The sequence below is a fragment of the Dipodomys merriami genome, unplaced genomic scaffold, assembly GCF_024711535.1.
Source record: "Dipodomys merriami isolate MVZ:Mamm:240054 unplaced genomic scaffold, mDipMer1.0.p SCAF_4, whole genome shotgun sequence".
Classification (NCBI taxonomy): Eukaryota; Metazoa; Chordata; class Mammalia; order Rodentia; family Heteromyidae; genus Dipodomys; species Dipodomys merriami.
The window spans coordinates 17,273,727-17,301,552 of NW_027205603.1; the positions used below are offsets into that span (position 1 = coordinate 17,273,727).

The window sequence follows — 27,826 nt, forward strand, 5'->3', positions numbered from 1 at the left end:
AAGAACACCGGGATCTTGAAGCTTCACATTTCTCTCTGGTAGGAGTAGCAGCATGGGTTCGGTAACATTTCACACACACAACCTGAAGGTTGAAATGGGGCTTTCTGTCGCCTCCTTGTTTGGGGAAAGACAGTCCATGCAGAAATGATCTTTGCATCTCTCATGTTAAACCGTCTTTGTTATCAGGGTGGGATCAAGTGCTTTGATTCAAAGTTGGAGTTGTCTTTGCTTGTTTTTTATGTACCCACACAAAGTATGGGGAGCTTTTGTTTTCATTGAAAAATAACTAAAGGATATTCATAAAAACTGTTACTTGCTAAAAATGCTTGTGAAGACTTCAGAAGTGTGTGGGGGGGGGTGGACTTTTCCAGAAGAAGGGGCCTGGCAGAAAAAGATTTCATTTTTAAATATCAAACCCATAAGAAGGACTGTAAAAGCTGAGCCTCTTAGGGTCATGTAGAGACCCATCTTGTAGCATGAAAACTAGGAATCTTTATCAACAATGTGAAGACCTAGACGGGGGCTTAGTTGATCATGATTTATTTTGACAAGGATAGACACAGGAAAGAAACAAACAGAAAACAGTACCACACAAATGAAAGCCGATTTGTAAAACAAAGACTTCGTGAAAAATAATTTAAGTTATGAGTGTCTACTTGGGAATCTAGAATTGTTTAAAAAGCAAATGAAATTCATGATGTTGTTCAGCCAGTGAATGGATATACTTATGTATTTACAAATTTTTTTTTAAAAAAAGGATAATGACTTTTCACAGACTGGAAATCGTTTGGGCTAAGAAAGAAAATGGTGTTTAATTAGAATGTTTAATTAGAATATGTTTAATTAGAATGGTAAATGACTGTAATGACAGAAAGCCAATGGCTTACCAGTCTGCAGCCTGTGACTTTCAAAGTGAGAGGCTTCGTGTAATGGAAGCAAAATCATTTTGATAACTAAGATAAACATGTTTACAGCGTATCTAAAGTCACTGTGCTCCTTTTCCTGGGTTAGACCACAAGATATGGTATCTGGTGACCATGCTGAAAATCAACCATGTCAAAAGTCTGAGGTGGACAATGAGATGCCTGGTATGTCCGTTCCTCAGGCAGATGGGGAGAACAGCTGAGCCTGATACACTGATCCATTCATTGATGATTCTATCATTTTCCTGAGCCATTTAAACTAGAAGGCTCAAGAGTTACATCAAAATATCACATTAATTACATGACTTATTGGTTCTTGGGGAGGCTGTCAAATGTTTCTATGCAGAAAACAGAATCAATAAACTACATCTAAAAACTATTTTTTAAAACTCTCTATATAATCAATAAAATAAATCCACTATCAAGGTCGATATATTCAATGTGAAATAACCTACTCTGTGGAAAGTACTCAGCACAATTAACACTGAAGTAAGTGTCATATAATCTCCCTGTGTGTCTCAAAATTCTCAGCGTGGTTCATAATGGTTTATTACTGGAGGGACTATTGGTCTTCAGCATGTACCATATTTTCTCAATTGTACACTAAAACACATATAAGCAACTTCACTTCTGTAAGAATGCAGAGGGATGTGGGGGAGAGGAGGAGGGGAGTGCTGGAGCAAGTGTTCATTGATAAGCCCAGCACTATTGCTCAGTGACCATATTGGTACCAGATTAAAATGCTGCCATTGCCCATGCTGCACGAAGTGGCCCAGGAACATGGATGGAGGATGGCTTTATGTCTGCAGATGGTGCAGGATCAGCAGTCTGCTCTGTGATGGATGCAAAAGAAATCCCACTGGAAGATGGAAACCAAGATCGGTGACATATAAGGAAATGGGCTACGCAGAGCTGAAAGTCCTCTTACATTCTGAGCATATCATTTGCAATAGGTGGAGGAGAGCCATGTAGACATGTGGAGGGCATGTACGTGTCATCTTTTTTATAAGGGGCTTGATTAAGATGTCTCTTAGTCATAAAGAGATTTGTTTCACTACTGTTCTGCTCAAGGTGAGTTCTGTTTGTTTTACCTTAGTTTACTCATCTAGAAAAAAGCATGTGTCCACCGTCTCTACATAACTTGTTAATTTTTATAAATTTTATATAGGCTAATAATTAGGAGCAGTGCAATTATACTAGACAAAGGCAGCAAGGCACTGCTGATAAATATTATTTTTATTTGCTTTATATCTTCTAAAGCCTCCTCAATTTTTGTAGTTCCCAAACAGTCTTGGAATGATAGATTTTTACTTGAAAACAATAATAAAATAATAAATGTGAAACAGTGAGTCTTACGTTAGAGATCTAATAAAGTTAACATGCTGGCTCATCTAATTAATATGAAAGTATTCAAGTATTTCCTTAGATGCAATAAAATAATTAAGTGTGTGCATGTCCTTACATGTCTGTATGTGCACATGTCTGTGCATGTATGCACATGGGTACACATGTGTATGTGTATGTCTGTGCATGTCTTCATGTCTGTGTATGTCTGTGCAGATGCTATATGTGCATGCAGAGATTACTTACAAGGCCCCTGAACACAGCTTTTATCTCTTTGAGATAATTAATACTAATGAATAATGAATTGCCCATACTTATTTATCTTCATAAACTGAAACAACATAAGTAAAAGTACTACCTACTATATGCATTAAAAAAATCAGAATAGGGTAGACTCCAAATGACTACTGTCTCTATTTTTCTGTGAGGTCTTGTCAGCATTTCCAGCAGACAGGAGGGTAAATGGCATGAACAGGAGACTGGGCATACCAAAGCGCTTCCCACAGTCTGTTGCCAAATGTAACCTGCAAGCACCCCATCAGAAATGTCCTGTGCAGAGCAATATTCTGATGATGGATCTTTAGAAGTCTTTACCTCTACTTTGCACAATAGAAGATCTGAGGAATTAATACTAAAACTATTTTTTAATGATGAGAAACAGACATTTTATGTATCTGTGGGTCACTTGGATATCACTGTTTAAATAACTTAATTATGACTACTTCACACATGTTACAATTCAACTAACAAAGACTAATACTTAAAAAAATGATTTGATTGACATTCAGTGACTCTGTACTAGATTGACTGTATTATCATTTCCTTTGGGGCTAATAATAGTCCTGTACATTTAAGTAAGTATAATTCCATGGTGTGGTTCCATCAACCACTGAGGAATGAAGCATGTCAGGTCATACGGCTTGTCACCAGGACAGATCTGATGCCAGTGAGCTTGGATAAATGGTGACTCAACGCGTCCTCTATGCCAGCATCTTGGGAGATGGAGGCGCCAGGTGGCCAGGTGCCCAGTGAGCGGGCAGTTTCAGCAGGATGAGGTTTTACGGTGTGCTTTAGTTCTCTAAACCTTGTAAGATAGCAACCAGCAACAAAGAAAATCTGTCAGAATAATCATACATATTATATGTTCTCTAAATTATGAGCTCAGAAAGCCAAGGGAGGCCACCTCCAGGTCTGTACATGGTGAGCTGACCTTGGAGTCTCTATATTTGCCATGGGGATTAAGAGACTTTCTGTCTCTTTGCCTCCCAGGCTGCTGGGAGAAGCCCATTGACTCAAAAGAAATTAAAGAGCTTTGAAACTTGCAAAGCCACAAAAAGGCATTAGCGTGAATTCTCCAGGTTGTGAGACCATCGTCTAAATGACCTAAGTTTCTAAAGTACCCCGTCTTTGCGTAGGTCATATGGCCATTTACCAAATCTACTGGGTGCATCTATTTCAATCTGGTCAACAGCCTGACATCATGCAGGAAAGGTACTAGAACCCTATCTCAGATCCAAGACAACAAGAATATGACCACTGTGTGAAATAAACTATGTAAGACCTGAGCATAACAGATTTCAAGTGCCTTTGTCTATGTAAACTAACTTAAAGTAGCTGTCGAGGAACCTCACTATGATTTGGGGATGGTTTCCCTTACTGCCAGAGGCTCTGTGACTCACCCTGAGCTGCCCAGGGTCCTCCCTCCCTTCCACTCATCCACAGCCCACCTGACCTCAACTGAGCCCAACTGGCCTCAGACAGCCACATCCACCTTACACCGTGCTGCCTAGGAGCCACTGCTCAAATGCATCCGGGATGATACTCCTCTATTCAAACAGGGATTCCTGGAACTTTTATAGGAATTACTTGTCACCTTTTGTAGGAAGTCTTTTCTGAAGCTGTCCTTACTATCTGTCATTAGAAGAAGCTCCAAACACCCCTCTCACCACCAAGTAAACAATGCTGGTCATTTTCCTCAGAGGACCCTGGCTGGGTTGTTTCACAGTAGCATCATTGAGAAATAAGAACGTCGTGTGAACTTGAACATCAGTGCCATCTATCCAAGGCATTCTTCCCGCAAGGGATAGCAGAAGCCGAAGTCCAGACGGATGACTGAACATAGTTCATGGCATCACTTAAGGGCCACTTACATGAACAGTCCTCAGCAGCCTCCGGGGAAAATAAGTGTGAATTTTCAGGCTGGGCAGAAATGGTTCTCTACGGTCATCCACAAAGTATCTTTCCAACCTCCATCTGACCACTTTACTACACCAACTGTCTGTGGTCACGATTCTCAGCCATATTTTCTACCGTAAATATGGTAGGCAGCTCTACTCCAGTAGAAAGTCTCTTCCCTGCCTATCTGCTGAAAAGGCCCCTGATTCTAGGCTAGATGTGACCTGCCGAGACCTGTCGCTAGGGCCTTAGCAGGCCCGGCTTTCTGCTGCTTGCCCCTGGAGGATGGCTGCGGAGTGATGTGTACAAGTCTGTGGTGTCATGCTGAGCTCTCAGCCCTACAACACCAACTAGCACACACCAGCCACTCACACTTAAACACTTCTGAGTTTACAAACTGTGCCAGGATGTTAGGGAAACCGATCTGAGGTCATGAGATCTGGGGTCATGAACCAACATGGTAAGGAATGGCTATTCCCCCAGGAATGGTGGATGGACAGAGGAGGAATACTAGGGCACACTTAAAGTAGCTCACTTAAGAGAGAGAGCACAATAAATAATAAAACAATAAAACTTGTAACAAGAAATCACCATGGCCAATACTTAAAGATCGATGTATCACTTGGCTTAATTAATTAAAAACACATCTGCTGCTTCAACTTCTCATAAACTGGATGAGGTCACTGGACGTATATTAGTGAGAAAATCACTACCATGCATTACCAGTTACCAGCTGGAAATTTGAGGGAAGTTAATTGTCAATTAAGGTTTAGGAAAGATTTTTGTTTTAGATCCAATGCTGTCTATTTATTCAGCTCAACTTCAAAACTTTATCTTGCCTGTGGAGTTGGGGAATTATACACAATAATCACAAATAAAATGAAGTAGCTAGGCACCAGTGGCTCATGCCTATAATCCTGGCTACTCAAGAGGCTGAGATCTGAGGATCACAGTTCAAAGCCTGCCCATGCAGGAAAGTCCACAAGATTCTTACCTCTAATTAACTACAAAAAAACACTTGAGCTGTAGCTCAAGTGGTACAATTGTAGCCTTGAGCACAAAAAGCTCAAGGACAGTCCTCAGGCCCAGAGTTCAAGCTCTGGTACCACAACAAAAAAAGAGTATCTTCTATTACATTCCCAGAATTTCAAAAAGAGAAGGGAAATTGTACTTTCAAGTTGGCCATGATTTGGTAATGGGGCTAAATGGCTCTGATTAAAAGCAAATATGAAGAATCCAAAAACAGAATAAAAATTTAAGTATCCATATAGGTTTATGAATTCCATTGTGGCATTAAAAAATTTCTATGAATATAACATACGCAGAGAGAATAACAATGTTAGCACATCCTAAATCCTCCAAAGTTTCACTGAAGTCCTTTTTGTTGTTGGCTTCAGAAAGTGGGAAGTTCAGGCTTTTGGTCAAAAAGGAGGCCATCTCAAGGAGTAACAGAAATAGGGCAAACTTACATGATAATAACAGTAGTAGAGGGAAGAATATGAATCATTCCTCTGAAATATTTATGTGTAAGTCTTAAGAAACATATTTCTTAAAACAACACATATATCCCAACTGTATCTCAATACCAGATTAGGAATAGCATTTGTAATCATAAAAAATTCAAAAGTGAGATGTGTCTAAGGACATGAATGAAATCATCATTCCTTCTGAAATCAAAGATAAACAAAAGTAAAAAATAAGTAAATCTTTTTTATGTTAAAAAAATCCAAAAGTGATTTTGAGCCTTCAACAATAAGTACAACACAGATTGCTGTCCTGAGAAAGTGCAAAAATAGAAGATAAAAGACCAAACACCTGGGCACAGGTGGCTCATATCTATTAAACCTAGCTATTAGGTGGTTGAGATCTGAGGATCACAGTTCAAAGCCAGCCCAAGCACGAAAGTCCATAAGACTCTATCTCCAATTAACCACCAAAAACCTGGAAATAGAGTTGTGGCTCAAAATGGTAAGAGTACTAGCCTTAAGCAAAAAAACTACTTGGGGACCATGTCCAGGCGCTAAGTTCAAGCCCTTAGCCCTCACAGACAAACAATGCTGCTTACAAAGCTAAATAGGAGCCACATCCCCAGGGAACAGGAAAGGCTGGGGAAAAGGGGCTTTGGTTCATGGAATCTGTCCGCTTAACTCTGGGAAGCACCTGGCTCCTGACCAGTAACTGTATGAGGCAGACAAGCCAGGTGGCCTTTCTGAGCCTCAGTCTCCTCTTCTATAAAATCCAGCTCAGAGCTACCTGAACCCTGCAGAGCTGTAAACATTAAAAAAAATTTCCCTAACGTTTATATGTGATCATGGCCGTGTCATTGGGTGTCCTATTAGTATCATCAGAAAGAACTTCAGCCTAATAAAGATAGTAAGTGAAGACGGTGAAGGCTTCCATCTAGTGGACTGTTTTGCAGAACTAAATGTATGCTCTGAGCCTTTAAGAAGTGACATTATTTCTAAATAACTAAATAACTAGAAATGACGCCTATAGCAGATTTAGGTTTTCAGCCTTTCCTTAGAGCCATTTCTGATGGCTCTAAGAGAAGGGATGAGCTATTCTGAAATTTGTATAACCTTAAACAAAAGAATAGTCTCATCACAGGAATTGTCAACAAGAAGCCCAAACAGAGACAGTATAGAGATTCCTAAAGCAAAGTGGCAAATACTATAATGTTAACAGAACTAGTGAGCTACCTGCCTTTTTCTCTTCATAGGAATGTTGACTAAAGTAATTGCCTGTGCTCAAAAGGTGTGACTGAGTCTTGAAAGACTTATTGACAACGACGTTCTGGGTTCTATTTGAATCTCAATCCCTTTCTTACCATCACCCAGAGTGCCTTTCAGAAGTACAAAGGCCATTTTTGTTCTCCTACTAGGAATAGTAAAGATGTATTGCTCTTTTCAGGTACTTTTAAAATTTAGTCTCAAGGATAAAAAAAAATAGCTTTTACCTGAAAGGATGGCTAATCTTTGATGCTGTCAGGAATTCTAGGGAGGAAGGTTGGAGACCTCCGCTCAGTGGTCGGGGGTCTCCCTGGGCAAACCCCCATGAGCTGCTGATCCCACGGACCATCAATACAGCCATAAAGCCATGGTTATGGTCTAGACACATATGCCACAGGCAGACTAGAACACGTGCCCTAAGACCCTTCCATGTGACTGGGCCCACACGGAACATTTTTTTTTTACATGAAAGAAACAAACCAACAAAAAGAAAACCAAATCCAAAGACAATGTAAATGCAGGTAGCCTCTTTACATCTCGTATACTAATCATGGTACATCTTCATAGAAAGAAGATAAAGAGAAGAAAGAGCTAAGTCAATACATTTTTTAAAAAGCAATAGGATGCATAATGATACAAATTAAATACATTACTTGTCAACACAGGGGAAAAAATAAGAGGGGAAAATGCACAAAGACTATCACTCTCAAGTCCATACACAAAGCTAACCACAAATAAAAGAGCAAATAAACAAAAGGCAGTCTAGTTTGTGATAATTACCACGCTCATGAGTGATGACTGAAGAAAAAAAAAAGGAAGGTAGTACATTTACAGAGGTCAAAAGACAGGGAAATGGGGGGAAAGAGAAGTTGAGACTTTGGTTCTAACTTGTTCTTCGTAAGAGAAATTAGAAAAAAAAAAAAAAAAGAAAACAATGAAACAAAATATGTTCATCAGTCCAGCCAATTATTTGGGTGCATGTTGAGAAAGCTGACACACATGAAACTGACCTGACCATGGAGAGCTGGAAGAGATTCACACAGGACAGTCACTGCTGTGGGTCCAGCCATGCCTGGCTGGAGCCAGGAGGCCACCTTCGAGGCTGCTAGCTAAGGCCTTTATGGAAACGGATGGTTCCACAGACTAAGAATGAGTTACAGATGCTGTTCTGAAACCTCAGATCTGGGTGATCACTATGGGAAAAATCAACTCAAGCTCCAATTCTACATCAAGAACTCAGCCATAGGACAGATGATCCTTTGGCGTTCGGGCTGCTACAGCTCAACTATGCCTGGGATTTGAGGACAGGCATCAGTCAGACAAGACATGTGCCCAGACTTCTAAAATTGTTCTGATTGGTTCACTTGGGACGCTTAAGAAGCCCTCAGTTGGTTCACTTAGGGCTGGAATTTTTCTTTTTTTGAGGGGGGTGGGGAGTCCGGTCGTAGGCCTGAACTCCGGGCCTGGGCGCTGTCCCTCAGCTCTTCAGCTCAAGGCTAGCGCTCTACCACTTGAACCACAGCACCACTTCCAGCTTTTTTTTCCTGCTTTTGTGGAGCTGAGGAATCGAACCCAGGGCCTCAGGCATGCAAGGCAAGTGCTCTACCACTGAGCCACCTTCCCAGCCCCTGGAATTTTTCTTGAAGGGAACTAACTTGATTAAGTAACCCTATGATTTATATTTGATGACTGAATGTAAAACAAAATAAAATAATGGTACCAGCAGGGGTAAACTCAGCGTAAGCCATAAGCTTTAAAACAGAATGAGAATGGAGTTATTTTTCCTATTTGTGACATCAAAGATATGTAAAAAGATTAATTCTAATTTTTTTCCCAAAAAAAAGGTTTACAAAGACTAGAAATGTTAGATGGGGGTAAATCTATTTTCTGAAAAAAGATAAGTCCAATTAAGGCCCCACTGTTCTAAAGCTAATTTGCTGACAAGGTAGATGACAAGTCTGAGCTAAACAAACAAAACCAGTTCAACACACAGGGCCTCGCCAATCATCAGGCACAGAAGGAAACAAACTGAAAGTATAATTGTTTCTTAATAAATATTCCTAAAATCAAGGGGGCAGTACTGCTGATAATTGCTCTAAACAGATCACATGCTACACTTTGTGTCTGCAGAGGGTCAACAGCATCATCCAGACACAGACTGTTCATTAAACACATCTGGACATGCAAAGGTATTGGCTTGGTAAGAGAAGCAGAAGTCATGAAGGAGAAGCCCAGGATGGTGCTGGATGGAAAGTCCTGAACACCTTACTTCGTGCCCTATGGAGAGAATGGGAGCCGGGCAGACTGGTAAAGTGGCCAGAGAAAGTCTGACTCATCCGTGTGTTTGGTGATATTGCAAATAATTCTTTAATAAGAGGTCTTTATTAGATCTCTGTTCCTTTATGAATACCAACTAGCAGAAAGAGCTGGAAGGGGAAGGCTGACACAAAAGAGAGCTCTGACTGACCTGGGGCCCTGGTTTGGGAGTGACTCATATGAGTGTTCAACAAGACACACGTGTGGGTCACGTGGGCCTCTTATCTGTTTTCAAACAACCCTGGATCTCTCTGTGTGAAAGGACATGGATGGTGGACGTGCTTCAGGGAGGACCGAGGACGGGCCCCAGGACCTAAAGATGAGTACCTGATCCTTCCTCTGTCACCATGCCCAGGCCTTCAGCTTTGTTTTGCCTCTCAAATGCATTTAGGTCAAGGACACTACAAGAAAAAAGAGAAACACGTTTACAGGATTCACAGGAGCTGGTCTTTTTTTTTTTTTCATTCAGAAGAGTGAGTGTCTAAATACAGCATGTCTTGAAATGTGACCGGAACTTTTAATATATGCTGAGAACATGAGCCCTCTCCAATGCTCTGGTCCTTCCTGACATGCCAGCCTTTCCTTAGGTAAAAAGTTCTGTGTGAGATTCCAATACAAAGTTCTGTTTGTAGACGTCAGCTGGGGGTGGGGTTACTAAGGTGGCAAACGTGTTTAAACGTAATTATAATCATCACGGTATTCCACGTTTATATCAGGGACCTGGGCCTACTGAGGTCTGAACAATTCTGGACATTGTAAGACATAGGAAATGATGGTCACTAATTGATGATTGTGTACTGTGCATTTTCCAGCACATCATACATACTTTAAATCTCTGGTGTGGGAGGGGCTAGTTGAGGATATGATGACTCACTGGTCATGAGGACATCACTAACACTTAAAAAGAGCAAGGCAAGAAGATCACTTCCATGGCATGTCTTTGGAGGGAGAGAAAGAGGGACTGGGATGAACAGTGGCAGACGTGACACGGTGACACGTGGAACATCATAGTGCTCCTTGTTCTCACAGTGTCTGGTACTCCTTCCAAAAGGCTTCTCCTTCCCATAATGCTCTGGGTGCCTCTTCAAGCAATGAAAAGAGCCAAGGCCACCAGTCAAGACAAAGCCCAGGGGAAAAGAGCAGGGAATGACCTGTGCTAGAAGACCACCCTTCAATGGACACCAGCGGAATCCTCTCCAGGGCCTCTCTCCTCAGAGACTCTGATTGACTTCCTTACATTGCTTGTCTCTCACTTTCAAATAAACTTGCTCTGTCTGCTTTAAATGTTTTCCTGTCCTTTAGCTCTTTTATGAGAGGTAGAAAACACCTTCTCTCACCCACATAGCATCACCCACAACGTTGCGCATCCTGCTTCATGTAAGGACAGAAAGACACGGCACCTGCCCAGAGCAAAGCGTGTGTGTGCTCACCTGCAGGACTGCATCAGGCCTGCCAGGCTCTGGAAGAAACCCACGTCCTTCTTCTCCTTCAGGTAGTCGAGCATCTTCTGCAGAACAGAAACAGAAACATGGTTTACCCCATACAAGCCTTGCTGCTTTCTTCATCACTTTTTGCTGTCATAAGCAACCACCCAAACACTCTTTCTATTCTGAAGCAAAGGTAAAGTTACCTACCATGAACAACTACAACCATTGTCACTTGCATCATGAAATGGTGATAGACACATCAAAGTAAGACCCCTGCACACTCCCAAAGGCCGGAGGAGGTAACCTGATGCAAGCAGGAAGGCTGTGCCCACACCTCCATAAGCACCAAAAATGGTGCCAAAATGCCACCCTGGAGGTATGGATCAAGTGTGAGCAAGCAAGCCAAGTGAGAGTGCAAGCCTTGAGATTATCTCCAAAAAAGGTCATATTCAACTTATGTTTCCAGATACTTTTACCTCAGTTTACATTTCAACAGATAAGTCTGTCACATAATTATGTTACCCTCCCATGTTCTCTTAAGAGTATTGTGGCAGGGCTGGGAAGGTGGCTCAGTGGTAGAGCGCTTGCCTTGCATGCTCGAGGCCCTGGGTTCGATTCCTCAGCACCACATAAGCAAAAAGAAAAAAGCCAGAAGTGGCACTGTGGCTCAAGTGGTAGAGCGCTAGCCTTGAGCTGAAGAGCTGAGGGACAGTGTCCAGGCCCAGAGTTCAGGCCCCACAACCGGACCCCCCCCCAAAAAAAGAGTATTGTGGCAAATTGAAAGAGAGACAAATTTTAGATAGATAGCAAAGAAATGTACCCCCTGGTTGGGGGTTTAGTTTTGTTTTTTTGAATAGTACTTTGCGGCATGCCTGAAGGCTTTTACCTGTTGCACTGTGGAATTGCCGCCGTTTAAGATCGCAATTCCTAGTTTCAGAGTAGCAGCCACCATTGGTCCAGTGTCACCTGAAAAACAGAAAACATAGAATGCCTTAGCACTGCACCTGCTACATTCACCTAGGCTGCTCTACAGACCTATGCCCCAGAAAAAGCAACCACAGTCACAATACACATCTGCCACCAATACTCTTGTGAAACTTGGGGAATAAATTCAATATCCAGGGGATTAAACAGGAGAAAGCAATTGATTGTGAAGTACTTAGGATCAGAATTATGAAGACTCAAAACCAACCATGTGCATTACACTAAGATCAAAATGAATAGAAGCTATCTGAAAGTTTAATAAAATTTCTCTCCATCTTTCAACAGTATTATATTGGAGTTTTATCATTTGTCATTCATCACTTTTAATAGATGGGTCTTGTCAGGCTTTACTGAGATGATAATTTTCCAATTTAAATTATTCAGATAATGCTAAAAAAAATTGAACCCACACAGTTTTCTGTTGTTTAATACATTATATTTTATGTTATTCTCCCCTACTTGGAAACAAAAATCATCCTCATAATTTAGGAAATGTTCAGTAGCAGAGTACCAGCATTATTTTCCCATTTCAGTAAAAGTATATTAAAATAGTTTCCCAAAAAAAAAAATAATCACTAATACAAGAAAACTCATCCACAGCTGGCTACCGAGATAGATATTTGTACAGTAGTTGTTAAAAACACTCCCTAAAGATGCTTATACATTAAAATGAAGAGTCAACATACTGTGGTCTAAGGACCAAATACAGTTGGCCTCCAGCTTATACAAATAAAGTTTTATTAGAACAAAGCCATATGGCTAGTAGTCTGCTGCTTTCACGCTCCTGTAGCAGACAGAGCTGACAGGGAGTGGGGGGGAGGGGTCATACAATCCAAGAAGCTAGAGACAATTACTCTCTGTCCTTACAGAAAAAGCTTGCAAACCCCTAATTTATAGCATCTGTTGACTAAGGTGGGTTCAGGGCAGAGCTTTCAAATCTTAAAAGAACATATATGAAGACTAAATAAATAAATAAATGACAAAGTTGGAGACCATGAAGGCCGGTGTTGGCGACACCAGGACTGGGCAAAAAAAAAAATTAAAAAAATCAAGGACTAAAAACATCAGCGGAATTAAAAGCAGGGAGCCCTTGGAAGAAGGTGCTGGCATCGATCAAGATGCACTGTACTCATAATCTGACTTGTTAAATGCTAACTCTGCACAACTACTTAAAGATCATAAGAGTACAACTTTTTTTTTAAACAAAGACTATTTCCTCCTGTTCTGAGGGCTTAACTACTCTGAACAACTCATGAATAGTTCAACAATAGGACGATCAGGAAAGTGGAATATTTGGGGGGGGTGGGGTGTCAGACGAATAGAGAAAGAAAGGGTGGGTAAGCACAGTCGTTGTATGCAGTGTGAATAGGTGAGAACTGAATCCTGTGCCTCCAAGGGAAGGTGAGGAGGTGGGGAAACCGAGGGAGGAGGACGGTAGGGGGTGACCCTGATGAAGCTGCACTGTACTTGTAAACGGATCTGTTGAACGGAAACACCTTGGTACATGTGCTTCAAGACAATCATTACACACACACAGAAGCCGGACTCACCTTTGCTGGCACTGATAGTCTGCAGGACCATCTCCGCCGCGCCCCGGTCGTGCAGTCTGGCTTGCTGGTACAGGAGCTTCTGCTTTTCCATTTCCTTTTCCTGAACACAAACCCCAACCATTTATGTGGCGGCTATCAGCCACAGAGAAGCTGTCTATAGACCATATTTTTTAGTCATCTCTCCATGTATGGGCTCTATGACAACATTATGGACCATTTCAACACCAGCAATGTCATCAAACAGATAATCACATGTTTAACTCTCATTTTTTTTGTGGGTTCTTTTTGTTTGCTTTTTTTCTCTTTTCCCTTGATATATTCTTTTCACAATATAACTTTTGAATGGATTGTTCTCAATTTTAATTGCTTGGTTAGTCCAAAGCCTGTATCACAGTTTTTGCACTTCATCATGGAAACTTGTACTTTCCGATTGAAATGTTTTGTGTATAACTTAAGAGTCAGGTTTTTGTTTTATAATCTCCTATGTCATGGCCAGGACTTGATACTGCTCAGCAAATGGCTCGAGTTGCAAGTATATCACTGCATCATAGAAAAAACAAAACAAAAACAAGAACATCAAGTGAGACATCTGGACTTTATACAAAATTGGAGGTTGATATGGAATTTTTTTTAAAAAATCATAGGCTTCAACTGAGTTGTAAACTTGTAGGACAGGTCTCCCCATCACCCCTCCAAAGAACAAGAGAAGCAATGTGCCTTTATATTTTGTATTCTCTGGTGGTAACAAAAGATACTGCATGGGGCCAGCTAAGAGCAATGGCTGAAGTTGGTTCTTTTCCACTTAAGCTATCACTGCGAACATAAAGAAATTAAAAACCAAATAAATAAATAAAAAGAAAGAAAAGAAAAATATAAAGGCACAGCAAGTTCAGGTCTGGTAGGATCATTCGCTGGAGCAAGCCAGCTCGCTGGGGCACTGAGACGGAACTAAGCAGTACCAGTGGCGGCGTGGAAGTTGCATAGAGCCCCTAGGACAGCGCGGCCATCAGGATGGCGTGGTAGAGAAGCTGAGTCTATGGGACATGAGACGCTCAGTCCGCATCATGTCCGGACACACAACGGCCAGAGACATATGACCTCACAGCAGTACGAGGGTTACAGCAGAGGTAGCCAGCTTTGCTCCATAAACTTTCCATCCAACGTACGGAAAATAGACACTGGGAAGATGGAAGAGGTTTAAAAAATGAAGGCTTGCTAAGTTACGGGATATGAAAAATAAAGGAAACTAAAGAAGGAAAGGAGGGAGGGAAGAAATGGGTTCAAACAAATGAAAAAAAAAAAGAAAGAAAAAGAAAAAGAAAAAGAAACCTTTAAATCAAAAGCAACCAACACAGACAGTTATGCTGTTACCAGAGATTTCTCGCCGAGGCTGGCAAATTTGTTTCTTAAATCTTTGATAATATCGTGCTGTAAAAACAAAATTGATCAGGGTTTTTTTTTTCACACTATAGTTATAGGTCCTGCGGTTAAATTTTATTGTTTTTCTTAAATTAGGTGATAGGCCTAAATGGAAGCAGAGAAAAGAAAAATAAATGGGTAGCTGTGCTTCGTGTGTAGCCATGCTAACTTCTAATAGATTTGCCTTCATGTTTAAACCTCTTCCTGAGAAGTCGAAAACAAAACAGAAACATAACCACACACAGACACACAAAAACCATACGGTCATTACAACACGGTGCCAGGGAAACTGAAAAGAAGACCCTTTCGTTGACTCTTTAGCTCTCACTTAAAATCAATGAAGCTATATTTGTTTCTTCCTTTTAGACCCAACGATCTTTTATTTTTCTCCCATTGCCAGAGCTTAAAAAAAAATGGTGCGCTTACAGCTTGACCAACTCCTTTTGTGAAAGGGATTTTCAGTAAGAAAATGATATAAGGTATCATTAGCTTAGGGAACTGCCCTAGCATCTTACCAACTACAGAGCCTCAGGAGTCAGAAAGAGCTGTTCTACTATTGAACACAGGATGGTCTGCACCAGGAAACCCATGAAAGATGGAAGACAGGAGTCAATGCCACCCAATCTTAGGGACAAAACCCAACAATTGCCATTTGTGCTCAACAGCAGGTAGATGGGCTCAGGGATCTGCTAGAACCACTTGGCCAACAAGGTTTCTAGTAAGTTCTCTACAGTTGAAGTCACACTTGACATGTAAGCTAAGCTGAAGAGGAACTATCCAATTGTCTTCTTTAAAAAGTGAATTTCCTAAGCCGGGTGCTGGTGGCTCATGCCTGTAATCCTAGCTACTGAGGAGGCTGAGATCTGAGGATCACGGTTCAAAGGCAGCCTGGGCAGGAAAGGCCATGAGACTCTTATCTCCAATAAACCACTCAGAAAACTGGAAGTGGCACTGTGGCTAAAGTGGTAGAGCACCAGCCTTGAGCTGAAGAGCTGAGGGACAGCGCCCAGGCCCAGAGTTCAAGCCCCACGACCACCACCACCACCAAGAAAAAAAAAATTCTAAGATTTATCATGAAAAGAAAGAAAGAAATACTGATCTAGAAAGCTAGCAAAGCTATGGGAACCAACGCCTCCCCTGCATTTCCTGGTGAGGCTGAGTTGGTGACTCTTCTTCTAACAGGCTGTCTCTTTCTCTTGACTCTCCTGACTGACTCCCTGACCTCTCGGTCAGTCCTGCCTCTGGTTGACCTGTGGCTATGAAAACCAGCTGTTAACCCCAGGACCATCCCACAAGGAGGCCTCGTGCTGATGGGTAAAGACACACTGCAGCGCGTGGGTGCTGGACAGGCTGGACCTGAGGTGTTTACAACTTCCCCCAGGGTTGCCTAGCAACCAGAGCATGTTACACTCAGGAGGAGGCATCAGGAAGGAATCCTGATGACCCAGACATGACGGGACATGCCCATCCTTCACCCAGGAAGGGGTGGCCCACGATGAATATGGTAGCTCTGGAGTCATTCCACACAACCAAGCAACGAGGCGTGGGATGGAGCACTGGTGGCCGGCTCAAGCACTGGACTTCTAAGCCTCCCTCCTGCTTGTATCATCTCTCTTGTTCTCCTAACGCTTGCTTTCCTACATTTGTAACACCCTTAAGCTTAATAAACTGTCAGCACGTAAGCTTTCATCCTGCTTTCTCTAAAACCTGGACTGATACATGCGGTTAGTATCTGAGGTCAAGCATTTCACGTCTGAACATGTGCTTGGCAGCTCCCGGCAGTATTATGCAGCCCACAGAATCCCTTCCCTTTCTCTCCTCTGCAGTTCCTATTTTGAATGCAGATAGCCTCAGCAGTGAGACATAAAGGACTGAAATTTTCTTGAGAAAAGGCATAATCAGTTTGGTATTTTAAATCCACAGTTCTATACTCAAGGATTCTACTTTGCTTACACAAACCTACTTAAAGTACAAGCTATGTGCTGATCAGGGTCCATGCATCTTTCTTATTCTCAATTTATTCTACTGGAATTACCCTCCCCCCCCCCCCAGGGCTAGATGGAAGTCCAGTTAACTCAATACAAGCCCTGAAGATATCTGAGCTCTAGAATGACTCCTCCATCCATCATGCTACAATGCTTTAAATTAGGAGAGCATCATTCCAATTACTTTAGTAGGCATGGTGTAATTTTCATTACATCATACAGGAGATAATATGCTAGCCTTCTAACTTTTTATAACAAAACACCAACTCTGCCACAGGCAGTTGTAGTATTTAAGACAGAGAAACTGTCCTTAATCCAAAGTACAGGAAGATAGAACTTCAGAGACTTGTTTATTGCCAAGGTAGAAGCTTGACACTTGCAGCTTGCTTGCTGATTTGAGAAAGATGGACTAGAAGAAAAGCTGAGTTCCATTCTTCTCATTTATCTAAGCTCTACTGTCATCAATGCAGGCTTTACAAGGAGTAATAGATTGTATTACAGGACTCTGATAGTCACAGAAATGGTTTTACTCAATTATCATCATTGAAAGTCATAGCTTCAGGGTTTTTTTTTTTTTTTTTTGCAAGAACAACAGGAGAAGCAACCAATTTTCAGAAATCATAGTTTAAATACAGGGTCCATTCTGGTACCAAAAGCTCTAAGAATCTCTGTTAGGAAAAAAAACCTTCATCTGCTCAAAAATAAACTTATTCAACTTGAAGCATTATTATTTTTATTATTCTTTTTCATCTTTGTTTTCGCTCATGAAAAATTCAAAAGCTAAATAAAGCAGTTAACTACAAATAGTTGGCTTTTCAGATACTCTTTCAATTAATATTGGCCTTTTAATAAGATTTAGCAGTCCTTTTATGACTTTCACAGTGAAGTAGTCATAATCTAAAGAATAATTACCTAAATATATAACCGAGTTACTCAATGAGTAGCTATAGGGAAAGCCTGTTTATGTTATAGATAAAATGTAGTAGATTATCAAGATAAATCTGAAACTGTAGCATGACTGCATCAATATAACATAAATGTGACATAAGAAAGAAGAGGAGTCAAACACTTAGTGTTTTAATCCTAACTTCCTCTTTTCCATGTTCTGAACATTCTATAATCCTCATGGAAAATTTCTTCATTACAACACATTTCTGAGTTTATCTACTTTCCTCAATGTCTTTGTTGAATACAAAGAGCTTCAGTAGAAACTACAGCAAAATTCATTTGTCACATACTTTGTTTTTTTCCGACTTAATTAACATAATTTGTTACAAAAGTTATTAAAACTATAAATGTTATTAAAGTTATTAAAACTTGTAAATGCCACTATTAAATTAGATATGTAAATTATGTCAAACAATCAGATATCTCACCTGGAAGGTCTCTAAACTTATCAGGAGAGAAATAATTCAGTTGTCTGGTCAAATTTTTCCATGTTTTTGTGGGTATCCTATGATTAACTCCAGAAAAGAGTATCTTCATAGGTGTTTTCCCTTAGCAAATTTCCAGAGCAAATATTTAAAATACTAGGAGACAGAAATCATCACCTAGTTCCTTCCTTTAATGAAGTGCCCAAAGAACTAATATCACAATGAGAAACAGAGTTTTCTCCAATCTCAACAGCAATGTCATTTACCAAGTCTAGTTTTTGAGCAAAGAGACTGTTTAAAATCAAAACAAAATTTTAAAAAATCAAGAGGGCTAAGGCCAGAGGTTGCACTGGAAAGTCCTCAGCAGACACTTCATCCACTAACGGGCTTTTAGCCCTTTCTGTATGCAGCTCAACGTCAACACAGGAGACATTATAGATCAAGAGTCATGTAGACTGCAAGAAGAATACACCAAAGAAAGAGATCAATTGCGTTGGCACTAACGAAGTCACAGGCAGAATTTTAAAGACCTTTGGTCACAAAAGAGTCCAAGATGTTGGGTCTAACAAAGGCCAAAGTCACAAGAAACTAAAACTCAGACCCAGACACATACACACATATACATGGGTTTACCTTGCTGCGCTGGGATCCTGTGACCTTAAAGGAAGGATGAGGACAAGAAGCAAAACAGCAATAAACAATTGCTCTACAGACAACTGGTAAGACCATACATGCTGGGCATGTCAGGAAAATGGCATTATTTTCTGTTCACTAATCATTCTCATCCACCTGCCTCTTACTATAGAGGTGGACTTGCAACTGGAATGCACGTACATCAGAAAAGATTACGGAATCACAGGAAATTAATCGTACGGCATGTCTCTCCGCCAGCAATGGTCACGGGTTATTCTCGAGTCGGTTTGTTTGGATAGTTTCTGGTACACTGACTTCAATGCTCGCAGACATGCTTATACAAATTGCTCCTGGAAGTGGATCTGACCGCTTTCAGGTCTCTTTGGCTATGCTCTGTGGGCCCACCGTGATTTAAAGATTCATTGCCAGCTAGTGACAGAGTTCCAGATTTCTAGCTCAAAGTCTAGACATGTCAAGTCACAGGAAGAAAATGATCTAATCTCTATTTCCTTCCTCTCAATTTCTTTTTGAAAAATCTAAAAAAAAAAAAAAAAACAAAAAAAGAACGACCAGTAAATAAGAAGCAATAACTATTCTCATTTTTAAAAAACCTGAAAGTATATTACACGCAAAGGGGAAGATAATATTAACTTTTCTTTCAGCCAGTCAACATTAAGCAGCATTTCAAATCACATGTTATTTTAAAGCTGAGAATGCTTGAGGACGATGATGATCATCAAACCGAATCTAGTCCTAGGAATACACATATTCCTACCACATGCAAGCAAACAGCCCATGTGCTACCACCTCGTGTGTGCATGGAATGAGTGACCTAATTGGGGTGAAGTTAATGTAGCCAGAACTTTAAGACTTCAATTCAGGGTGGGGGTGGAAGGAAATGCCCAACCAAAGGTGAAAAACTCGAGATCATGTTACTTTTCAATAAATACTTTCCACATACAGTCGGTTGGAAATTAAGAGCCCATAACATTGCTGAGATGAGAATAATCTGAAGCAGAATGAGGCACGCTCATTCTGAACACAGGGGCTTTCTCGTAAGGGTCAGGGAGTCTACACTTCTTTGTCTTAACTCCAGCAATGTTAGGACTTGGGTTTGTCCATCCAGCTCTGACATCACATGCAGTTCCTTGACACAATCAGCTGCAGTAAGCCATGAAGCAAGAAACATAAAGGTCACTTATAAGCTATGAACTAATGTTTCAAAATAAAGGAAAGCCATTCTAGAAAGATCCATCTTACTTCAAAGCTCTTCACTTCCTCTTCTCCATCATCATCTTCCTCATCATGACAACTCTGACATGGGGAAGGAAGGGATAAAAAAAGAAGACACAAATATAGTCAAGCATAAAGGGGTAAAGAATTATTTAACATACATACAGATGAGTTGAATGAATTTATCATCACAAGTGATTCATATTCATTTTCATCAGCACTGTTTAAACATACAGACTAGACAAGGTGCATAGACATTAGCAATCGGTTTATGATAAAAAAAAATAAAGTGATATTCTACATTGTATGCTTTTACAAAATTAAGATATTAAATAGACTCTTTTACAGGTAACAGAGCTCGTAGTGGGGTCTGTAACACTCTACAACATTACTTAAGTAATTTATCTCATTCAAAGACAACTGTAAGCCCTAAAGACAAAGTTCCTTTCTCTTTTTAGGCTGCCATTAGAAAATGCTAACAGAGGTGCATACAACAGTCATTATTTGACATTAATAACAAAGCAATATCTACTCATTGAAATGACTCTGTAATTCTCAAGTTCAGGTCTATTATATTTCACCCAAAAGTCTACTGATATTATTCTTCAAACATAATAATAAGTAATAATAACTATCCCATTTTTTTCACCCAAAGCGATAAAAGGGTTGGACATGGATTCTTATCTAGTTCCCACAGATGGAACACGGGCTTGCTAAGGAGTGGGTGGAAAGGGTGGTTGTGGGCATGTACTCAGAAGACCTAGTGCCTGACAACTCCATTATCATTTGCTCAGGCTTGGCAAGTTATTTCTTCTCCCAGTGTCTCCCTTCCTTCACATTGAGGATGGAGATGAGAAAACGCATACCTGGGTCCCTAAGAGGATGATATGGGTTAGTATGTGTATAATGTTTGCATCTGAAAATCAATATGCTTTCAATAAACCTCAGCAAACACTGCTATTCTGGTTGGGAATTTGGAGTCATTGGCCAATATAGTCATTAGTCAATATTGTATGTAAGAGGAAACGTATTGTCCAGATTGTCCCAAACATTCTCAGTTATTTCTTAGGCTTGCTAAATGCTTGGTGTAATTGTGAGGTGCTCAGAGGTGAAGTATGAGTATACACCAAGAAAACACTGGCACCTCAATAAGGCACAATTCTTTGGGTATGGAAATGAAGTGGAAGCAGGGTGAATGGTCTCAAAGGACTGGTCCAATGTCTCGGTGGCAGCTTCTAAAAGGTTCACATATTCTCCATTCATTCATTTGTTCAGTGAGAAGTACATAGCATCACCCCTTCCATTTAGAACAGGAAGCATATGAGCACAGTCAAAATCTACAAGGAGGAAATTAAAGTGACGTTTCACTATGGGGTCAGGTGCTAAGTGGGCTGGGACCACAAGAAAACACCAACAGGTCTCCAGCAATCGGGAAGCATCTGACAGCAACCGAAGACTTTGCAGGCATGTTTTTCCTTAGCAAACTTCACCCACATAGTAAGTGTGGGTGAGAATGCCCAACACATGGGGAGTTGTGCATACACTTGGCTGTCCAGATCAAGACACTAAGATTTAGTCAGGAACGAGTAGGATTGTATTCCAGGAAAGAAAAAGTAAATGTTCTCCATACGTGATTAAAGGAAAAGGGAGAATAAAAACTAAAACCAGCAATGATGTGCAGAATGCAAGGAAACACAGCATTTTAGCTTTCTAGTATCTACTAGAAATTTTGCAAAAGAAGTCTATTTCTTCCATCTTCTTACTTTTGCCTTTTCTGACTTTTCCTTAATCTTTTGAAGAAAAGATTGAGGAAACAAAGCCAGAAACATATATGAATTTAAATCTGTGAGCGAGAAATGGATTTAAATCTGACTCACAGAACTAATATATGAGAGAGAAAGTAGCCAGCCATTTTATCATTCCAACCAATCAGCCAACAAAAAAAATGGAACATGAGCTGTAACTCACCATGTATCATATAAAGATGGGGAAGTTTGTAAGAGGTGGGAGAGAACAAGGAGAAAAGTTTTCCTTGCTAGAAACTTAAGAACAAAATCCCTTTTTTTGTGTGTGTTCAATTGGTAACAGTACCATTCTACACACTTTTGCATGGTTATCTCCCTTAAGCTGTTAAAACCAGTAGGTAATGTAGCTTTAGCCAGTGCAGAATGGATGGTGGGCAGTAAAGAGAAATTCTGAGAAGTCCAGCAAAGGTGGCTTAATGAAGGCAGCCATTGGTGTCAGCAGAAAATTAACTAGATGCAAATTAACTGATCAGAAATTTTCTGATAGGATGTTCAAAAGAGGAGAGCTACATGCTGGATAGAAAGGTGGTCATAAAAGGCAGAACAACAATAAAACAGAGTAGCAACCCAAAGGCAGAACTAAGTGTTGCTTCCAAACTACAAAGATTTTATGTTTTTTTAAGTTATCACCAAAACAAGAACAAGATATAATATGTACATGATTTATAGCAGTTATAATAATTAATAATAAGTAGTAATACAGAGGACATGTAGCACTATTCATCTGCTCTTTTGTTTCAGAATTGGCCATCAATGAGAAGTGAGTATTAGGTACAGAAAGTATATAGACAAATATGACAAAAAAAAGATTGCAGTGGGATCTACTCTGTATGTCACAAATCTATTCAGTATGTCACAAATTATAAACTATCAGAATCTCTCTTGGACACTGCTGGTAGAGAATATAAATTCAGGGTATAACTTTGGGAAACAATTTGGCATTTTTATCAAGTTGGCATATATCCCACTGTTTCTAAATTTTGCACAACAAGAGATATAAACTAAGAAGAGGCAAGCCAATCCCTGTTCACTTGAGGCTGTGGCACGAAAGCCCATCCGAATAAAAGGCAAGCGGCAAAGTGTCTGCTTCAAGAAATATAATAGGACAGTCAAATGAACTCCAACAGCAACAGAGACATGTGGATGAAATCTCAGAAAACAACACTAATGAAACAACTAATCCCAGAGCATTACATTTACCTTACTTCCCTTTGACAAGTTAAAAAAAACCCTGAAATTTAAAATATGCTTGATAAATACATGCAGGTAAACAAAATTATAGGAAAAGAATGTCAAGATCATCTTAAATAGAGGGCTGATGGCTTGTGTGGGAGGTTGAGCTGGTGAAGGGCTAGATCACCTGTGTGTTAATCCAAGTCTGACCTTTTCATGTGAATGGTGGATTTACAAAAGCTTCTACATTACTACAAATGACTACACAACCACAATTCACAAAGCAGGCCACCAATGGATAAAAAACGAGCATCAATTGTGACAATGAACTGAAACTCTGTGATCATAAAGTTAAGAAACAATTTAAATGGAAAGCTGAAACCTAAGATTTAAACCCTTCCTCCAAAGGAGTGGCAATGATAAAAGAAGACAAGAGGACATATACCTCTGGAAGAGACTCGGGGCAAAAGTGACCAATCGTGGACACTGAATCAGTGTGGGTGAGGGTCGAGAAGCCTGCAAGAGAAACTTTCACTGTCCCATGATGCTCCAATATGGAGGAAGGCTACCTCCACCCAACACCTGCAAGGAAGCTGTGTCTCCACTAGCAGCTCTATTCTAGAATAGCTTATCCAAGTAACTGTGGAGCATGGATTTATCTCTGACAACCTTTTAGACAGTTAGAGTGAAAAGATAAGATTCAAGTTTATAAAATATATATGTATAAAGAGGGCTGGGAAGGTAGCTTAGTGGTGAGTGCTTGCCTAACGTTCATGAAGCCTTGGGTTTGATTCCTCAGTACCACATACAAAGACAAAGCAGGTAGTGGCCTTGCAGCTCAAGTGGCAGAGTGCTAGCCTCGAGCAAAAGCAGCTCGGGGACAGTTGTCCAGGCCCTCCCTGAGTTCAAGTCTCAGGATGGGCAGAAAAGAATGTAGATTATGAGTCTGGGAAAAAGTTTACAAATAAACTGTATTTACCATCAACTTAGATAAACTGGGAAATCCCCAAATAGATGGAAACAGATCGCCAACACTGGATGATAAAATTGACCTCAAAGAGCTTTTGGTCTTGGGCAACTGTCTAACTGTAGCTAGACAAATGGTGACGTAACTTAATTTTCAAAAATCTGCCTAGGCCGGGTGCCGGTGGCTCCCGCCTGTAATCCTAGCTACTCAGGAGGCTGAGATCTGAGGATCACAGTTCAAGCCAGCCCCTGCAGGAAAGTCCGTGAACCTCATCTCCAATAAACCACCAGAAAACCAGAAGTGGCGCTGTAGCTCAAGTGGTAGAGTGCTTGCCTTGAGCTGAAGAGCTGAGGGACAGTGCCCAAACCCAGAGTTCAAGCCCATGACCGACCAAAAAAAAAAAAAAAAATCTGCCTAAAAACAAGGTATGTGAAATGAAACCAAATAGAAATCCAGAACATGACTGGGAACTCAAGTTGACGTACACACTCAAAAATGGGACAGAAATATGAGCTGGCTGTCAAAACTGCAATGAGTTTCCCCACCTGGTAGGAAATATAAAGGACTCTTAAACCAGAGGAAGGACATGATGCATACATTTCATACATACGAGCAGATAATCGGAAAAGTGTGTGTTCAATTAACTATGGGAGGGGATATCTGATAAATTGGAGCACTTGCACAGTGTAATAAATGGAATCCCTTGGGTACAATAAATAATAGTAATAGGCTAATTCTGAAGAGGAAAATCATAAGACAAAGAATCAGCACCTTAGTCATCATGACACTCAACATCCACCGAAAGGAGATGCGGCTTTAGGACACAAGGCCTTGCTTGGTCAACTGGGAACAACTTCACCAATCAGAAACAGCCTGTTCCCAAGTCGGAAGCTTCTCTGTCTCCACCCCTGTGTTCCTGGGCACTGAGCCACTCTGGTACTTTCCTCAATCACAGTCAGGTAAAAAACTCTTTAGCCTTGATGTATCTCCTCTAATTGCCAGCGTCCCGAGAGCACATTTGGTTGGAAGAAGTACCCGGTGAAGTTGCGGAACCAAGAAGACTGAGTCTGCACATTCAGACAATGACCTTATAAGTAAGCCAGGCTCAGAAGCCTTGGCAAAAGCTTGGCTCCTCTTCTATATCCAGCCCTTCCCCAGCTCATCTGCTTGCTGAGAAAACGAAGTATACAAAGAAGGCTCACTCGCGGTTACTCTCTCTGTGTGGCAATGTCATCCCTCAACAGTCCAGGGCTGCCTCTCAGGCTCTACGTTGTTCTTAATACTCTTGTTCTTAATACTCTTGATAGATCATCTACCATTTCATTTACAGAGTTTTTGTCTGATCATCTGTAGAAAATTTAATCTTCCCAATCAGATGTTGAACTCTGAGAAGTCATGTGGTATGTTTGTCTTTTTCAACACATGATTTTTAGGACCTGGGTAACCAGCCAGTGTTTGCTCAACAAATGGATGTTTGGAAAATTAGTCGGCACCCCATTAACAAAATTGTAAAGTAAGAAATGATGGTTGCTTGTCTAGGAAGTGGGGCAGAAATGTGTTCAACAAGTAGAAAACTGAAAACTCATGGGCCTTGTGTTGCTAAGAATTAATAACTTTCTGTTTTAAGCCCCAAATGTGTTATTTCTTATCCTTTGCCAAAAGAAAGCAACCTTTCTTTATTAAACATTAAGATCAGGGAGGATATTTATTTACCTTTGCCATAATATCTGCATAGGCCATATATAAAAAATCTTCCTCCAGTTTGCTATGGAAAACAAGAAAAGAAGGCATCATTATTGAAGTAGACTAGTCATGTGCGGTTAGACCATCATTGTCTCAAACATTGTTTCAAACATTTGTTTTCTAACAAGCACCATTAAATGAGCACAAAACTTAGGAAACAGTCCTTCAAACATATTTTACAGTAAGCAATCAAAGTGCTCAGAGTTCCTAAACATCCATCACTCCTTACCTTCCAGAAGAGATCTTCAAGTCTCAGAAAAGAAATGAGCTATTGATTTGCCTACAAAGGTAATAACTTTAATTTTCTTCCAGCTATAAGATTTGAGACAGGAAACTTTAAAATTACATGGGAGCTTTTGATGGCAGAAGTAACACCTATCACTGAATGGGCAGACAAACAAGACGACTATAATCTTGACTCTTACAAGTTAATACAAGATAAAATATGCTTAGCATCTTCTTTGTAAAGATATATGAAAATGATTAAAATATTAGGGGGAAAAGTTTCCCATGAAAAAGTAAAAAAAATGTGTAATGCCATTTTTAGCAGTTTAACACTTCGGCTATAAGAAAGAAATTGCTTATGACAAATACCTTAGCTCTTGACAATGCCAGACAGAGTTGCTCTATGCTTAAGGATGAGATGGTTTCGTTAATTGAGAAATAATAAGAGACAGAGAGGGAGAGAGGGAGAGAGAAACGTGAGAGAGCAGGACAGTGAAAGGATGGACCACATTCACTGAGAGGGAGAAAAGTACTCTGTTATGACATGCAGAGACCACGTGAACTCTTCAGGACTTCTGAGAAGACGCGTGTGGAGATGGTTGACAATTCAATGATCTCCCTGGTTCTGAGAGAGGGTCAAGACCCAAGGAAAGTTAGCTTTCTTTCATAAAAACGTGAAGGAGATAAAGGTTCTAGAATATTCCCAATGCCTTGGTGTACAGTTTATTTTTGCAGCCTCCACAGTAGTGAGGAGAGGCAGAGATATTGTGATTACTGGGACTCAAAGTGCATTTTTAAAGTTTATGTCTATAGAAGTCTTCCCTTTGTGACAAGAAGCAAAGAAAATTGGCAATACCCTTAAAACAGACCTCAGAGTTGAGAGGTCTTTTGAGTTGAAAGAACAACTTACCCACACTCCTGAAGGGCTTCCTACAACCCACTCAAATGGAGACACCATTTACCTCAGTCTCTAAGCATTCTGACACCAAATTTGGACTTGCATTCTTTTATATTATTTATAAGGGATTTTTATGATACAGAGAGAAGGCATTTCATTGGGGAAAAAACACAGAATCAACTACATCGGCCTATCACAAAGAACTCCTATTGTAGGTGGGGGACACCTGACAAGGAATGGAAGAGGCTCAGGAGCTCAGCCGGAGGCCCAAGTCTGCAAACACCATGGTCTCTCCTGACAGGAGCAAGGTGAAACAAACACGGGACAGGAAAGGAGTTCTTTATTTGTTCCGCCCAGCTCCTAGGAACCCTCCAACCATACCATTTCTCCGTCAAAGCCGTGCGGCTGAACAGAAGAATGAGCTGATGCAGGGGGTCAACTCTCTTAGTGCCTTCATCTTCCTCTGGAGGCTCAGCTCCAGGTTTCTGGAAAAGAAAAAAAAAGTCCAGTGTATGAATGGTGTCACTTAAAAGAGATGTCCACTCAAAATCAGGGGTAAAGTGCAAAAGAGAACCCGTCCTTTTTCAGTTTGCATGATGGGTAGTCTATATGAGTGCTGTAATGGATATGTATATATGTATACATTTGTTTATGTATGTGTAACATACAGAAACAATGTTATATAAATTACATTACATAATATATACGGTATTACGTTATCAATTAAAAACCAGGTAGCTTAAAACTGCTGTTTTGTAATCTGAGAAAAAATTATTATGGGCAAGGATGACCTTCAGAGATAAAAATTTCCCACTGTAATCTCACAAGCAGGTTATAACTAACTGAAAGCGTATTTGCTATGCAAGTTTCAGTTTTGGAGAATATTAAATTTATTTTAAAAATTCAGTTTTATACCATAAGTAT

The 27,826-nt window shown here is 40.4% G+C and overlaps 1 protein-coding gene across 1 annotated transcript in view; it reads right to left on the bottom strand.

The window, feature by feature from the left end:
* The window catches only part of Ryr2 (ryanodine receptor 2), a 427,229-nt gene that overhangs the window by 40,705 nt on the left and 358,698 nt on the right, over positions 1-27,826 (bottom strand). The window contains exons 78-85 of the mRNA XM_069990607.1: positions 27,284-27,387; positions 25,750-25,801; positions 20,119-20,172; positions 18,859-18,882; positions 13,449-13,548; positions 11,801-11,880; positions 10,918-10,994; positions 9,815-9,888 (exon numbers count right to left, since the gene is read on the bottom strand). Of these exons, the coding sequence (XP_069846708.1) occupies positions 9,815-9,888; positions 10,918-10,994; positions 11,801-11,880; positions 13,449-13,548; positions 18,859-18,882; positions 20,119-20,172; positions 25,750-25,801; positions 27,284-27,387 (565 nt within the window). The remainder of the gene's footprint in view (positions 1-9,814; positions 9,889-10,917; positions 10,995-11,800; positions 11,881-13,448; positions 13,549-18,858; positions 18,883-20,118; positions 20,173-25,749; positions 25,802-27,283; positions 27,388-27,826) is intronic.